This window comes from Lepidochelys kempii, chromosome 2, assembly GCF_965140285.1.
Source record: "Lepidochelys kempii isolate rLepKem1 chromosome 2, rLepKem1.hap1, whole genome shotgun sequence".
Lineage (NCBI taxonomy): Eukaryota > Metazoa > Chordata > Testudines > Cheloniidae > Lepidochelys > Lepidochelys kempii.
The window spans coordinates 153,005,169-153,021,913 of record NC_136381.1 but is presented as its reverse complement, the minus strand read 5'-3'; the positions used below and the strand labels follow the sequence as shown (position 1 = coordinate 153,021,913).

The 16,745-nt window shown below is 40.4% G+C and overlaps 1 protein-coding gene across 6 annotated transcripts in view; it reads left to right on the top strand.

Moving 5' to 3' along the window:
• ANKS6 (ankyrin repeat and sterile alpha motif domain containing 6) overlaps nt 1–3,874 on the top strand; it is a 78,516-nt gene extending 74,642 nt beyond the window's left edge. For all 6 annotated transcript variants that reach the window (XR_012157401.1, XR_012157400.1, XR_012157399.1 and 3 more), the window contains one exon: nt 2,898–3,874. Coding sequence is in view for 2 of the 6 variants with exons in the window: in XM_073332462.1 (XP_073188563.1) it covers nt 2,898–2,947 (50 nt within the window). In the remaining 4 variants the exon portion in view is untranslated. The remainder of the gene's footprint in view (nt 1–2,897) is intronic.
• The last annotated feature ends 12,871 nt before the right edge of the window (nt 3,875–16,745 follow it).

The window sequence follows — 16,745 nt, the reverse complement described above, 5'->3', positions numbered from 1 at the left end:
TTCTGGAAAATATATATGAAATTCACTACAAGAACCTTTGGAAAAGTTGATGTGTATATTATATTTTTGGCAGCCAACCTGTTTCATAATAAAGTTTATTGTTGAAATAAAGGTTTATTTGTACTTAAGTTATGTCATCTCTCCCTGAAAACATTGCATTCTGTAACCTAGCTCATTACAACACAGAGAAACATACATTAACTTACTCCTTCACCCTTAAAATTTAGAACAGAGGACCAAACTATGGGGGCCCAAGCAAGATGGTTGTCTGAGCTCTGAGGGGATTATTCTATTGAATAATCTGTCTCCATCCGTACCCTAACCTCACTGTAACACCCCAAAAGCAGGGCACCAGAAGGCATGGCTCCCATAACAGGCTACAAGGATACAAGGCTAAAGTCATTTGACTACTAAAGCAGATATCAGAGATTTACGGTCTGAATTCAAAGCTGATTTATTCTCCAAGATTTCTGCAATCAAAGAGGAAGTAAGTATAGAATTTGTAGGCTGGATGCTGCATTGGGAGAAATATCAGAGAAGAGAGAAAGCTGCTTCTTCCTTGTGTAAATTTGCTGGAGCCAAAAGAGAGAAGAAGCAACCTGAGAATTTAAAAAGTGTCTGAAAAAGATGAGGAAGGAAATTGTATTATCTTTTTACAAACCTTTATGAATTAGTTGTTAAATTTCATGTCAGTGGCAGAGATTAAAATAGAGTACCCCGCCTTAGGCTGGTAGCAGACCCAGGGATTTCATTATGAGCTTTCACCTTTACCAAAAAAAGTCTTGATTATGAAAAAAGGCTAGATATCACCCAGAGTCTATACTCCAAGGCCACAATCTTCAGTTTCTCCTAGATCTTCTGCTCTAATTTTTAAAAAGAGTAAAGCGTTGAGTAAAATTAAAGCAGCAATTAGAAGGGTAGAGATTCTCTGTAGCAGAGAATTTCCATTCAGCTTCTAACATCGGATTTGTACAGCGAGAGCCTCTCGGGAAGGGAAAACTACACTCGGGATAGAGATCCAAAGCTCTATCATGCAAGAAAAGTCTGTGGTAGTAACTGTTGAAGAGCTGGTCAGAAAATAATGGCAGAGAGTGAAGCTGAAGAAAAGGAGAGCGAGAAAAGAAAAGAAAGACCTTCTCTAGTAGAAGTGGAGCCAAGGGACTTAGATACCAGAAATGTAATTGAAGATTAACTAGAAAGGATTTAAATGAACAGTTGAACATTAGCTATGATTATGGTGAAAAGAAAAGATTGTGCAGTTCAATTTAATTGTGGTAATCAATTAGCAGTAACTGCCCCCCCCAAGTAAATTAAAGTTATTAAGGGAACATGCAGTGAAATGGAATTTGTATCGGGGGGGGGGGCAAGAGAGACCCTCCCCCATAGGGATGGTAAAGATTGGAGAAAATAGATAGTGGGTGTGTAGGGACCTATAGGAAGTTTGTATAATTCATTATGTAATTCAAAATATCAGGTGATAGGCTGTTCTCCTGGGGGTGAATAATGAGGTCTCGGTGGTGGAAAATTTACCTTACTTGGACTGCAAGGGATAAGCAGCACAAGTATTCATGGAGAGAGTATGGGGGTTTGGTGTTCAGCCAAGTATATAATTCATCTAGGGACTGATTTATATGAAAAGTCAAAACAACATATTTGGATTCAAAATTAGAAATATACATTAAATTTATCCAGAGGAGAGAACTGGGGAGGAAGTGAGGGGCTTGATAAAAAAAGGGAAACAACTATGAAAACTTACAAGCAGAAATCATGCCATATTCAAGTACAGTTTGACAGTTGTGGGAACAATACATTTAGTAATGAGATGTGTATCATAGAAGGGGTTTGTGTCAGTAAATGGCCTCTTCATAGTCAAGTTTAGAGTGTTGGTGTTCCAATTCAACAAGGCACTTAAGCATGTACCTAGTAGCAAATATCTCAGAGCAAGTAATTAATTCCTGGGGGAGCAAACAGCTCTGCATCTCTCTCTATCAGTGTTATAGAGGGCGAACAATTTATGAGTTTACCCTGTATAAGATTTATACAGAGTAAAACAGATTTATTTGGGGTTTGGACTCCATTGGGAACTGGGTATCTGGGTGCTGGAGGCAGGAGCACTTCTTAAGCTGTTTTCAGGTTAGCCTGCAGCTTTTGGGGGACGTGGTTCAGACCTGTGTCTGTGTTTGCAGCAGGTTAGCGTGTCTGGCTCAACAAGGCAGGGTTCTGAACTCCCAAGCTGCCAGGGAAAATATGCTGAGACTACTTCTGAGCCCATCAGGTGGCAGTTCACAAGGGGGTTTCTGTGACCCAACCCGTCACACCTGTTTTTTGGTTGTGTTTTTTTGCCTTCCTCTGCAGCATGGGGCACAGGTCACTTGTTGGTTTGAACTAGTGTAGATGGTGGATTCTCTGTAACTTGAAGTCTTTAAATCATTATTTGAGGACTTTAGTAACTCAGAGGTTAGGGGTCTATTACAGGAGTGGGTGGGTGAGTTTCTGTGGCCTGCAATGTGCAGAAAGTTAGACTAGATAATCATAATGGTCTCCTCTGGCATTTAAGTCTATGTACTTAACATTAAGTACCTGAATAATCCTATTGAAATCAGTGGGCTACTCATGTAATTAAGTACCTTGCTGGATCAGGGCCCTGGTTAGAGGAAAAGACTCCATGAGCTGGACTCCATAATCAGGGTCTTTTCTCCTACAACTTGTTATTGAGTCATGGGATCAAATAGACCACTGATGAAATCGAGTGCAACAACACTGAACATTGAAGTCAGGAGTTTTGTGTCTGATGACGAATGTAGTCCATTTTCTTTAAAATATTGCTATGATTGTTAGTTGAGCATGTTGTGGGAACTGCCAGAAACTAATAATAAATGATCTCTCTTTCTTTGCAGCATCTGGATACTGGATAAAACCACACGAATCTGTGCCTACCAGGAGGTAGCTTGGATAAAGATATTCTGGTATTTTTAAGCCTGGGGCATGGATGATTGAACTCAAATGTACAGAAGAAAATATGTAAAGCTAGGTGCTAACCACGGTGTCTCAGCACAGAGTGTGCAGGAGGTTGCTGCAGTAACCTTGTTATGGCTCCAGTTCAGCAAAGTATCCCTTTAACTTTGAGAATAAATAGGTTTACTGACTTTAAGGGGACTACTCACATAGTTAGAGTAAAGCACATGGTTAAGTGCATAGCTGGTTCTGGGTCGATAGGAACAAGGCTAGAGAGAATAGTGGCATAGGGAGATGTGTAGGTCACCCTTCAGAAGTACCAGTTTGAAGAGCTCACAGAAGACTTATGAAGGCACAGCCAAGCACCACAGAAATTCAGGAGGCAAAAAAGTTGTTGCAAATTCTGAGAGCTTGTAAATGTGGAAATCTCTAAATTGAATATGCCACTATAGAATGTTATGTCTCTACAAAGGACAGAGGCCACGTTACAAGATTGAATAGTTCTGTGTGAAGGAGTAGAAAGGAAGAATATTGATGCATATTAACTAACTAAAACATATTTAATTTAATCAGTGCTAAGAACACTAAATACAGTTATGCTGATTAAATATTTATTTGTGTAAATATAAAAATATCACTAAGAAAATGCATAATCTGTCACCAATATTTACACAGAAATAATGTAAAAATGAGACATTTTAAATTGGTGATGTTTTGTTTGACATTAAAACCATCTAACTGATTTTGTATTCTCTACTTTTGATTAACAGACATTGTAACAGGTTACAAAACAATTTTCGTATTCCTAATATAATTGTTTTTTAAACCATGAATGCTGAAAGCATTAGCACAAGAATTATGGATGGAGCTATTTGTTAGTATTGTGCATAAGAGTTTTTGTTGAGCAATTAAAATACAAGCTATGATAAACTTCTAAAGTTAGTTTTCTCCTTTCTTAAATTTGCAAGTGACAAATGTTCAAAATTGCACTATTGGCTAGATTCAATGTGAGTCTGAGGGTGTGAATACAGCTAAGGTCAAGCAGAACTTGCTCAGATCATTGGTGCAGAGGACAGAGCTTTAACTAGTTCATTCATTACATGAAGAGGCCATAGAATTCCCATGGGCTTGCTGCAAACTGGTATTTTTAATACAACTGCACATACTGTATAAGTGCCACATAGTAGTACTCCCTAGATACCTTGGTTACTGACTCCTGGCTCTGGAGTTCCAGTGGGGACCCTTTTAAACTGCTCTTCCCCTAGGTGGGGGCTGGTTATAGTGTGTCAAGGGCACTGAAATTGTTGATGGTGAGCATAGTTGCAGGAAGGGGGGTACAAAAAGGGACCTGTAATGAACAGGGAAGATGGGGGCATAGCACCAGCGGCTGACCCTACTTTCTCTGCTGCCCATCTATTTCAGTTCCGCCAGACTCTGGCAGGTTTGACAGCCTCTTCAGTAATTGCCCTCCACATTTGGCTGTGTAACCTAATGTTCCAAGTAAGGGCAGAAGTAGCCAGCAAATGGAGCTGCTCCGAGTAGGTGGACTCAGCTTGGCAGCCGAGTGGAGAAGGATTTTTTTGAAGTCAAACGCTGAAGTACAGACGATGTCAAAGCAAGAGAATGTAAAGAATTAAATCTTTGTAAAAATATCCTTTAAATAAGATAACCAGCCTAAGAAGGGGAAACAAATGGCTGGTGAGAGAAACACTAAAATAAAATTATCAAGTAGTAACCACTGATGTGGATCTGTTGGAGGAACACGGATATAAAGAGAAAGATACGGTGGAGAAGGATTCTCTGTAGGGACTTGAATTGCCACTATGATTGACACTGGATAAAGAAAAAGAGAGTGAAGATGAATATAATCTGGTGCTTCGAGCACTCACCTAGAGACTCAAGTTTCCAGTGACTAATTATTTTATAAAAATTGGGAGAGTTTTGGAATGCCCATACTAAAATATCCCATAGCCTAGTGGCTAGGGCACACTCATGTAATGTGGGAAACTCAAGTTTAAATCCCTTTTCTACATCAGGTGCATGGGGGAGTTAAACCTGAGTCTCCGACATCTCAGTTTAGTGCCCCACCCACTCAGCTAAAACTTATGATGAAGGTGGTAGGAACCACCTGCCCCTTCCAGCTGTTTTATGAATCCTTTCTTTTGCTTTTGTCAAAATGCCTGCAAAATTTTAACAAAATGTATGGGTAACACCAAAATGAAATGTTTAATTTCAACGTTACCAGAATGGTTTGCCCTTGTTGTTTTGGACAAAACTATTCTGTGACCATGCCATGAAGTTGCAAATAGTTTTGGTAGAAACTTCATTTTGATTAATAAATTGTTCATCCAAAAAAATTCACCCAGCTCTATTTAGGAGTGAGAAGGGGCAAGTAGTGCTTCACCATTGATTAAGATATTTAAAATTTATTTGTACACAGCACTAGGAAAAGTGCTAGGAGTAGGTCCTCCAGCATAGACAAAAATATGAACTAGATGGCTTTTCATCTGTACATTTTATACTCCATGACCATTCAACTCTTGGTTACAATCATTGTTTGTATGCTGTAGTCAGTTATCCACTGGGAATTTGACAGAGACCACCTCTTCATTTCACATAGGTCACCAAACAGCCATAATCTAATAAAGACTCATCATTAGTGATCTGTCCTGGATTAAACCAATCTTAGAATATCAGGGTTGGAAGGAGGTAATCTAGTCCAACCCCCTGCTCAAAGCATGACCAATCCCCAATTTTTGCCCCAGGTCCCCAAATGACCCCCTCAAGGATTGAGCTCACAACCCTGGGTTTAGCAGGCTAGTGCTCAAACCATTGAGCTATCCCTCCTCCCAAAAGTGAAAGGCTCCGTGTATCATTCTCCTCTGTGACCCTGGTGCTCCTTTCTATCCTGTTTAGGTGGAAGATTTTGTAAATGTGGCTTGTATTTCACCACCCCGGTTAAAAAATGACTCCTTTAGAGTTTCATAAATGAAAGAAATATTTATTTTTCTCTTTACTCTAGAATTATGGATTCAGCTAAACCATAGCTTCTAACTCATGGCAGTACTGTAACACCAAGTAGCAGGAGTGTAGTGTTATTTTATAATAAGCTTTTACAAAGGTACTTGAAATTTTGTTTTCTTTTTCTTTATTTCTAACATTAATCAAGATCAGATTTTAAATAGAGATGTGTCATTATTTGGAAGTGATTCAGAATGTTGTCTGTAGTTCTTTATGCCTCAGAAAATGCCTCAGACATAGTGTAGCTTCTCAGGGGACCAACTCTGGTTTCCAGAGTGAAGGGGGAACATAAAGGCTTTTACAAATTGAGATATTTTTATTGGGATCACCCCTGTTTAGAAGCTGTCTGGCTGAGTTTGCCTCAAACTAATAGCCCCAAATTTACCACTTTTAGATTTTTGTTTGATTTCAAAGTCCTCTTGACAGTACAAGGTACATTTACAGGGAACAGGCTTTGTCCATTAAACCATCAACTGTTGGGAATGTTTAAAGATCATTTGAAACAGTTAACTTCTATAGTTTCTCAGAAGTTTTGGAAAAAGCTCTTCCATTGACTCTGGTACTCCACTGGAATGAGAAGCATAACGTAAGTCGACTTGAGAGTTTCTCCCATCAACCCAGCGCCGACCTAAGATACGTCGACTCCAGCTACGTTATTCACGTAGCTGGAGTTGCGTAACTTAGGTCGACTGTGCCCCGTAGTGTAGACCTGACCTTGGGAAAGGAGGACAGGAAGGAAGAGAATAATGAAGATGAGAGAAAAAAACAAATGTGGGATGAGCCCTACTGAATGAAGAAAGAGAAGTGGGGGAGAGACCCAAAGAAAGGACAGAGGGAAATGGCTGATAGAAACAGAGATAGCATTGATGATCACACCACTGGTTTTCCCACTTCGGGGTGGTATGTTAGTGATGGAGGTCTAATAGAAGTGAAATGTCTCTTTTTAACCTGCTGGTAACCATGCGATAAAGCAAGGAGCCAGCTATACATCACTATAAATTCAGCATAACTCTGCTGAAGTCAATAGAGATCCCATACTAAGGATATATGTGGTTATAACAGATTTGAGTCTGGCCCAAATTAGTTGTGACGCTTCCTGGGAGTACTCAGGGCTGTGACAGAGCTCACCACCACCTGCCCTTCACATGAGGTAGCCTTGTCTGTGCCTGCTGGGGGTCAGCTCCCCAACTGCACTGGCTAGCTGTGAGGCAAGCACTCCCCTCCCCGCCTCACAGATCCTGCTGTTGTTTTACAGGTTAGCAGTTGGCACATCCCAATCCTTGAGCCCTCTGTGCCTCTTCCTGGATTGTCCAGCCCCTGGTCCACTGGACACCCACAGATTTCCTGCTTCCAGAGGTGCTCATCTGTTGCACCTCTAATCACCGCTCTGCTTAACTCACAGCACTTAGATTTGTTTAGAGTGAAATCAAATATAAGTTTATTTAACAAAGAATAGAGAGTCAAGTAGAAGTATTGGAAATGGTTACAGATAAAACAAAATCATAACATGCATTTTAGAGCCTAGACTTATTTAAGATACTCATGTCTTGTAGAATATTGCTCACCCAATGTCCTTGCAGCATTTCACAGCCAGGCTGGCCTCTGGCCCTCCTTTCATGAGAGAAGAATGCTGCCAGCTTGCCTCCCAGGCAAAGAATAAGTGTGTTTCTTTGCCCCCAAGGTATACCAGTTCCATTCTTTGTCTTTATTCAGAAACAGGACAACCTTGCTGTTTTGTTTCATCTTGTAGATTTCCTTTCTTATAGATTTCACAATCCTCATTTAGCAACTGGCTCAGTATGTAAATAGGCATACAATACACAATACCCAAATGGCGAGACAGGGCGATAAGTGTCTGCTTCCTTCCAAATGTTCTTTTCAGGCAGGAGGTATGACAATGAATATGACAACAAGTGGGTTACTGGCCCTCAGTAGTGAGCTCACATGCCACCCTTCAGTGAACCATTATGCATATGTTTGACCCAGGGTATCCTGTAAAACCCTACGAACTCCTGTGCCTCCGAGAGGTCCCTGGACCACAGTAGTTACCCTGGCTAAGATTTTCAAAAGTGACTAGTGAGTCTTAATTTTTTTGATGCTCATCGTGAGACGTCTTAAAAGATCTGATTTTCAGATGGTGGGTGCTCAGCACTTTTTGAAAATCAGGCCCCTTAAAGATATCTCAAATTAGGCACCCAAAATCAATAGTCACTTTTATATCTTTTCCTTTGGCTACAGGGAAGAATCTTGTATTAAACAGTAAGGAGATGGAGAACATGCCTTCGGTCTCCCTTTAGATGGTATCTTAATTTGTTGGGGCTCACGTGACATTTACCCCAACCTTGCTTAAAATCAAGGAAAATCCTGCTACTCTGTAACATTATAGACATTAATCTGATAAAGAAAGTGTTATAAATGTTAATAGCTGCTCTGTGTTATATTGCTTCTCTAACTTCTATTGGATCAGGTTAGCATAAAAAACAGTGTGAATGAAGTGATGCAGTACAAAAGTGGCTTATGTAGAGAACCTTTTTGTTCTGTTTGTTTTTTAAACAAAATAATCCAGTTTGGACATTATGCAATGTGAAGTTGGAACGTATACTACAGATTTTTATTTTATCCTGATGCCTTGACCAGTTTCGTTTATCTGGCAGGGTGTCATTTATTAGAACTAGCTGAATACTTTAAATCATTTATTTGGCAAATTTAACCTTTTTTCTCTTTTTGTCACGTAGCCATGCACGTGTCATGGTTTTATGTTTTTGTTCACTATTTAAATTGTTCAATGGGTCATTTGTGTAAACAGATTTTAGTGTCTAGGTTGTTTGGTTTATAATAGGTGACTTAAATCACATATTGTTTTTTTCCCCTGGCTGAAGGACCTAAGCTACATAAGCAAGGAGTGCACCTGAAGAAATCACTCAGGCTTTAATTGTCAGCAAGAGAATAGGAAGGAGAGTAGAGGAGAGAATATTGGATACGTAGAACTAAAGAATTTTTATGTGTTAAAAACAATCTGAAAAGGAAAGAGCATTATATTGATTATGTTTATATTTGTGTATTTGGCTATGTACAGCTTGGTTCTCTTGTGACTGAAGAAGATAACATAAGAATGGCCATACTGGGTCAGATCATCTGTCCAGTATCCTGTCTTCTGACAGTGACTGGCGCCAGATGCTTCAGAGGGCAATTTATAAAGCTGTTCTTCAGTCCCAGCTTCTGGCAGTCAGCAGTTTAGGGACACCCAGAGCAAGGGGTTGTGCCTTGACCATCTTGGCTAATAGCCATAATGGACCTATCCTCCATGAACTTATCTAATTCATTTTTGGACCCAGTTATACTTTCAGCCTCCACAACATCCCCTGGCAACGAGTTCCACAGGTTGACTGTATGTTATGTGAAGAAATACTTCCTCATGTTGGTTTTAAACCTGCTGCCTATTCATTTTATTGGGTGAGCCCTGGTTCTTGTAAAGGGGTAAATAATACTTATTCACTTTCTCTACACCATTCATAATTTTATTGACCTCTCGCCTATCCTCCTCTTAATCCTCTTTTCCAAGATCAACAGTCCCAGTCTTTTTAATCTCTCCTCAAATGGAAGTTGTTCCATATCCCCAATCATTTTTGTTGCCCTTCTCTGTATTTTTTCCAATTCTAATATCTTTTCTGAGATGGGGCAACCAGAGCTGCACCCAGTATTCAACATGTGGGCAAACTGTAGAAATATATATAGTGCCATTATGCTATTTTCTGTCTTATTATCTATCCCTTTCCTAATGGTTCCTAACATGGTTTGCTTTTTTGACTGCTGGTGCACATTGAGCAGATGTTTTCAGAGAACAATCTTCAATGACTTCCAAGAGCTGTCTCTTGAGTGGTAACAGCTAATTTAGACCCCATCATGTTGTAAGTATAGTTGGGATTATGTCTTCCAATGTGCATTATTTTGCATTTATCAATATTGAATTTTATTTCCCATTTTGTTGCCCAGTCACTCAGTTTTATGAGATCTCTTTGTAACTCTTCGTAGTCAGCTTTGGATTTAACTATTTTGAGTAATTTCGTATCATCTGCAAACTTTGCCACCTCACAGTTTACCCTTTTTTCAAGATCATTTATGAATATGTTGAACAGCACTGGTCCCAGTACAGAAACTTGTGGGGGGGGCCCTGCTATTTACCTCTCTCCACTGTGAAAACTATTTATTCCTACACTTTATTTCCTATTTTTTTAACCAGTTACTGATCCATGAGAGCATAGGCGCCGACTTCTGCTCACGCCGGTGGGTTCTTGACCCCCCCTCTCCCCCGAGCACCACCCTGACTCCACCCCTGCCCTGCTCCCCCACCTGCCCTGCCCCCATTCCAACCCCTACGCCAAAGTCCCTGCCCCAACTCCGACTCCTCCCTGCACTCCTTTCCCAAATCCCCACCTTGGCCCCACCTCTTCCCTGCCTCCTCCCCTGAGTGTGCCACGTTCCCGCTCCTTCCCCTCCCGCCCAGAGCTTGCTACACTGCCAAACATCTGCTTGGTGGTGGCAAGCACTGGGAGGTAGGTGGAGAAGTGGGGACGCGGTGCGCTCAGGGGAGGAGGAGGAGGTGAGGTGGGGAGGGGATTTTGGTGCCGGTGGGTGCAGAGCACCCACTAATTTTTCCCTGTGGGTGCTCCATCCCTGGAGCACCCACAGAACAGTCACTTTAATCTCTCTGCATCAGTTTTCCTGTCTGTAGTATGAGTTTTGTAGTGAAGTGGTCATGATAGGGTTAAGTTGGTTACCCAGAGCATGATGGGATGGAGCAATTCTCCATCCCTCCCTTCCATTTTAGTCAAGTGGGAGTCCCCACATACACACCACTCTGTTGTGATGCAGTTAAATAAAACAACAAGTTCCCAGCCTGCAGTCCTGTGGTTAGACTTATTTTTGTAGCACTGAGTGGTCTTTCAAAAAGATTAATAACACTTAAGCCAGTCTCCGCCCCATGGCTGGTTGTACAAGGCTAATAGTCCTCAACAAAAGGCTCCAGAGAAGGTTAATATTGGCCTTGTTTCTAAGTTGCCACAAAGTGCTGATATGCCCTCTTCCGTTCTTAATCTTTTTATCTGCAGATCTGGAGGGAGAGGAACCAAGATCATGACACCAAAAGTCACATCTGATGTGACATTCATAAACATGCTGGTGACCAGGTAAGAATGCCACAAGGGTCAGCCTTCTTTCCGCAGACACCCAACTGATTCTACGATGGATGCAGTTTAATTATCATTGCCTCCACCTCAATACTACACTGAAAAAACTGCCATCAAAAATGGCCCAGCCCTTTTGTATCAATTCCAAAAAACATCAGTCTGACTTTTGGTGGAAACAAGGACTTGAACAAACACTCTGTCATCTTCAGATATACAGGAAAACTGATGCAGAGAGATTAAAGTGATTAAAGGTAGGTAGAGTCATGATCAACTATTCCACCAGCACTTCTACTTCACTAAGCCAGAAGTGGGAACATAAGCCTTCTCTTAGGCAGAGTGGAGCAAGGTATTACATGGTGCTGCTCTGCGCTCTTAAATAGTTAGCATGTTTCAGCCAAGAGATGACTACATTTCAGTAAAGGGCAAAGTAAATTGCAAGCCAGTATTAATTTGTAAAGTGCTTTAGGATTTGTCTAGATGAAAGGTGCTATGTAGAAATCATTATCATAATTTTAAATTGTGCATTAAAGAAATAGTTTAACAGTTTAGATTTAGTTTCCAAAAGTTTGAGTCTTGTTTGATCTTTTGATACCCTTATCATGGGTCTCTCATACTTTGTGACAACATCTTGAATTATTCATGCTTATTGACAATCAGAGGAATTAACATTTCTCTCAGCAAAAGCAAGAAGATACCCTCTGCATTCCATGATAATAATGATCAAAGATGAAGCGAGATTACTGGTGATACTTAGGAGCTTACACACACGTTTTACCAATTCTTGAGAAATCTTTTTAAGAATAATATCAACCACCAGGGGGCACTCTGAACTAAACTTTGGAACTAGGAAAGTCTCTAGTATGTTAATTGTTCTTTCAAAGACATCTTCAACTCAACCAGAAAGCAGCCTAAATAATAAATAAAAATTGTATCCAGTTTGTTGGTTTTCTTAGAAGGAAAGGATGTCAATCTCCAGCATAAGTATGACATTAACTAGCAGCAGGAGCAGCAGTCTCCTTTGTTTATTGTAAGAATATTTTAAAGGATTGCTTTTTCACAGTTTGACCTATTGACAAGTTGTCTTACTCATTCACTTGCTTGCACAGTGCACTTCTGGAAAGAATTTACAATCACATAGGCCCCAATCCAGTAAAGCACTTACCTATGTACTTAACTTTAGGCATAGTGAATAGTGCCATTGATTTTAATAAGACCGCTCACGTGCTTAAAGTTGAGCACTTTGATTTTGCTGGACTGTGCTCAGAGTAAATAGCATAGGTTTCTAGAGGCTCACCGCTCTGTTTACTAGTTACCCCAGAATGAGGGGTAACGCAGACTTTAGTTATGTTGCTGCTTATTTCATCTGTGCATACTGTGTAAGGTAAAGTGCACATATTCCCTGAAGGTTGTCATCCCTGCTAGCAAGCAACATTGTGTCACTGTAGTCAATGTGGGAATTAGAATGAGAGAATGAATGTTTTGTTTTACTATTTTTGGTGTACTGTAAATACAGGAGAAAGATCATTTTAATTTAAAAAGAAAGATGGTTGAAATCTGAACATAATCAAAAAGTCACCTAGCCTGTTAATAATTTTCGAAGTGTGGCTGATAAGCATATCTACATTGACATAACTACTTAAGCCACACTCTTGTTTGGATATTTTGCCAGTAGTTCTCTCATTTAGCTCAGTTATTATATATGAATTGGCTAACTGACAGCTGTCTGAGAAACTAGACGAGTTATCTACACTTTTTAATGTATGAATCTAAACTTCCCTCTGTGTGGGTGCAAGAGAATAATACCCATACAATATTGGGGAAGTGACTGCGAAATTAACTACTTTAAACTTTAAAACCTGGTATTGCTATGGTGAATTCCCTACTCTGCTCTTTTTGATGGATAGTTACTGTAGCAGATAAGGACAAAGAAGGTGAATTTGTATAGCACTTGGACTTGATCCATCTGGATGTCTTGGAATCAAAGGTTCAAATCCCTGCAGGGTCAGCTCAGCTCTTCATTTTTCTAGGGTAGATAAATTAAGTCCCTTGCAACCACTGTGGGTAAGTTTTTTGAATGAAGTGTTAAAAACAGAGGCCCTCTTTGTACTATGTAGACACTGACGATCTCCTGGTCTTTTTTGTAAGGGCATAGATGTGCCCTGGGCCAAAATTTCTCTTCACATTGTTCTGTGCTAACTGACATGTAGAAATTCTTGCAAGTCATAATCCACTTATTTCCTGAGAGATATTTTTCTGCTGCTAACCACATGGGTTTCAAAGTATGCTAATGTTAGCCTGCGTTGCATTCAGCATGACAAAACCTTAAAAGTGGTCTCTTCAGGGCTCTTTAAAATGTGTGTATTGACTTAAGTTATATAAAATGCACCATCACAAAGGTATGTTTAAGTCTGCTTAGATCCACCCAAATTTGTTTTTGAAATCGATTCATCATGTGGCCTTATCTCCTGTCCAATTGTTTTATGGAGTCACCTAATATAATGAGATGTGATCTGCCTGGAGACATCAAGAATTAGAAAGGTTCATGGCAGCAGACATCGTGGGAAAGTGTGGCTTTTCCATTAGAAGCCTCTAATTAGAAAAGAATGGGTCAGATATCAGGACAATGTGGGGAGACTACAACTATCCATAAAAGGAGGACAAATAGCACAGATGACAGTCCCCACAGAAATAAAGTGATTTAAATACTTTATAATGAACTGAACTGAAGCTGCTTCATTTCATCATTTAAAATGTTTGGCTAGCCCTTTCCCTTTTAGGGAGGCAGCCCAAAAATGTATTAAAAACAGAAAACAAAACAACACCACAAATACCAAATTCCACAAATGTTTTATAACACTAACTATAATAATATGGGGGGAGTTGGTTATTCTCAACATACCTGTCTTTCAACAGCATCTCACCCAGGTGGGAAGCAACCTAAGTCAGCCCTGTATAGCACATGGGGATATTGCTCCATGGATTGCTTAGCAAAGCTGATAGGGTGAGAGAACACAGTGCACAAGCTTAAGAAAATTATGCATTAGAAATACAAGTACCCAGCAGTTTGGCAGGAAAATGTATTCCTGAACCAAGGATCATATTAGCATTAAATCCAATACCATTATCACATCTAGTGCTTACTGCTAGCTAAGATAATCAGAGTTGAGAATGTACCTTTATGCTGTTATGATAATGACAGAAGTTCTATAATTCCAAAGAGAACAGTGGGGGCAAAAAACCTAACTGGTTTCAAGACTGAGCTTGGTAAGTTTGTGGAGGGGCTGGTATGATTAGACTGCCTACAATGACATGTAGCTGACCTACAACTGCTAGCCGCAAATATCTCCAATGGCCAGTGATGGGACACTAGATGGGGAGGACTGAGTTACTACAGAGAATTCTTTCCCAGGTGTCTGGCTGGTGGGTCTTGCCCACATGCTCACAGCACAACCCAGGCGGGAAAAGTGACCTGGATGCATGGAGCCCAGACCTTGCTCTGTGTTCCTCCCCTCACAGCCCCCTAGGGGAGTGGGGAGGAGCAGAAATGCCAGCTGCTCTTTGCATTCTGGTCAGTTTCCCCACATGGGCGCAGGAGAGGAGTGCAGGGTTTATGGGTGAAGGGTTAGGGGAGAATGGGGTTGGGATACAGGAGGGGGTCAGCGGTTGTGGTGCAGAAGAGGAGTGAAGGGGGGACTGCAGGGGTTAGTGGCAAAGGGAGCACATGTAGGGGTTAAGGGTGAATGCAGGGATTAGGTGCACAGGAGGGGAGTGCAGGGGTTGGAGTGAAGCAGGAGCTGGGGAGCCCACATGAGCCAGGGGCAATGCAGGGGGGCAGGAGCACTGCACCCACGGGTCCAGGAGCGCCAAAATACAAGTTTGCCCAAGGTGTCATTTTTCCTAAGGCTGACCCTGCTCAAAACAAAACATATTAGCGACTTATTTTGTAAGTCATCTAGTATGTACATGGCAAAATCAGAAATGTTATTTTTTTCTCTATCCAACAACATAAAAATGACTTTTCTTGGTTACCTGAATGTGGGAGGGATAAGACACAGGACTGCCAGTGCCAACCCTCGGCTTCAAGATGCCCCCATATTTTGGGTGGTATTTTCCTGCCAGCTGACTATAATAAACAATGAAGTAAGTCTGATATTTTTCTGTAGTGCACATGTATGTTTGTAAATGTCCTTGTTGTGTTCTACCAGTAAGATTTATCTTGGTGACAATTACAGACATTTGCTTTATTTAATAAAAGCACCAATCCATAGATTGCTCCTGAATACCACAACATATTTACAATCAGTAGTGCAAACCAACAGTTCCTTCTTCAAAACTCTGTGAACATGTGGTTCCAATATCATGAATTCTTTGACTAAGTGCATGTTTCCTTCCTGTTACTTGATTAGTATATGGACACACATTATAACCAATCCTGAAAGCATTCCCCCCCAATGATCTCAAAACCAACACAATTTTAGAGAGAGAAAAGAAAGGGTTTAGCAAACAGATTCCCACAATTTCTTTTAAATTACAGCAACTGGATGATCCAAGGCATGAAATAAGAAGCATATACATTAGTGCAACGAGGCTTTCCCCCTTAAGTTGTTGAATAAAATTCAGCCCATGTCAGTAGACCTGAGAGTGATTACGATCTGATGTCTTTTCTATGGCCCTTGTGAAACCAGTTGGTAGCCTCAAATCAACTCTTATATATCGCCACATTTGATATCACCTTGGTGAGAGTTTCATTGGAGAGGCCAAGGATGGAAGAGACACTGAAATTGAACTAGCTTCTCACAGCTAGAAGAGGTCCTTCCATTACAGGGTTGAGACACACAAGGAGGGATGCATGTGAGATTTAAGTGTTTGTGTGGCCAAATTGTACCATTTGACTGCAAAAGTAAAAGACTTCTGTTTCTAGCACTCTCAGTCTGACTCTTCCATAGACATTATGGCAGGCATTACAAAGGAGCCTAATGGAGTTAAGTGCCCCAAATCCAATTAAATTCAATGGGGTTGAACATAGCCTACATTTCACACAAAAAATAATTAAAATGTAAACAATCGGTATAGTACTTAAGGTATTTTGTGACTGTCCCTTTAAACTGCTGCATTGAAGCTTTTATCCCATTGTTAATTTATCCTTCTCTTTCTTAAATTGAACCTTTCACCACTTATTTAATCCAAAGAGATATAGGGGGCCTTCGGAGGGGATTATAAAATTCACCTTACTTTCGTAAGTCATTAGTATCCTGCATGTGTGCTTTTAATGAGCTGAAATGAGAAGCCTTGTAAACTAATTTGAACAAACTACAGTGTATTACTCACAGCAGGAGATCTCAAACATCAATCAACTCATGAAAGTTTGGTTGCAAAATATTTCTGTAAGAATCTTTCATCCTCAAAATGATACTGAGAACTCTGCAATAGAGCTTGACAAGATTCTTGTGTGTGAATGCCCAAGAGATAAATGATGCATTGTTCTACTGTGTAAGGTGATAAAAATATTCCACTTCTAAGACTATGTCTAAACAAAGCCAACCTGCTCATTAAAACATAATGCAATCTGACTGTTTTACATAA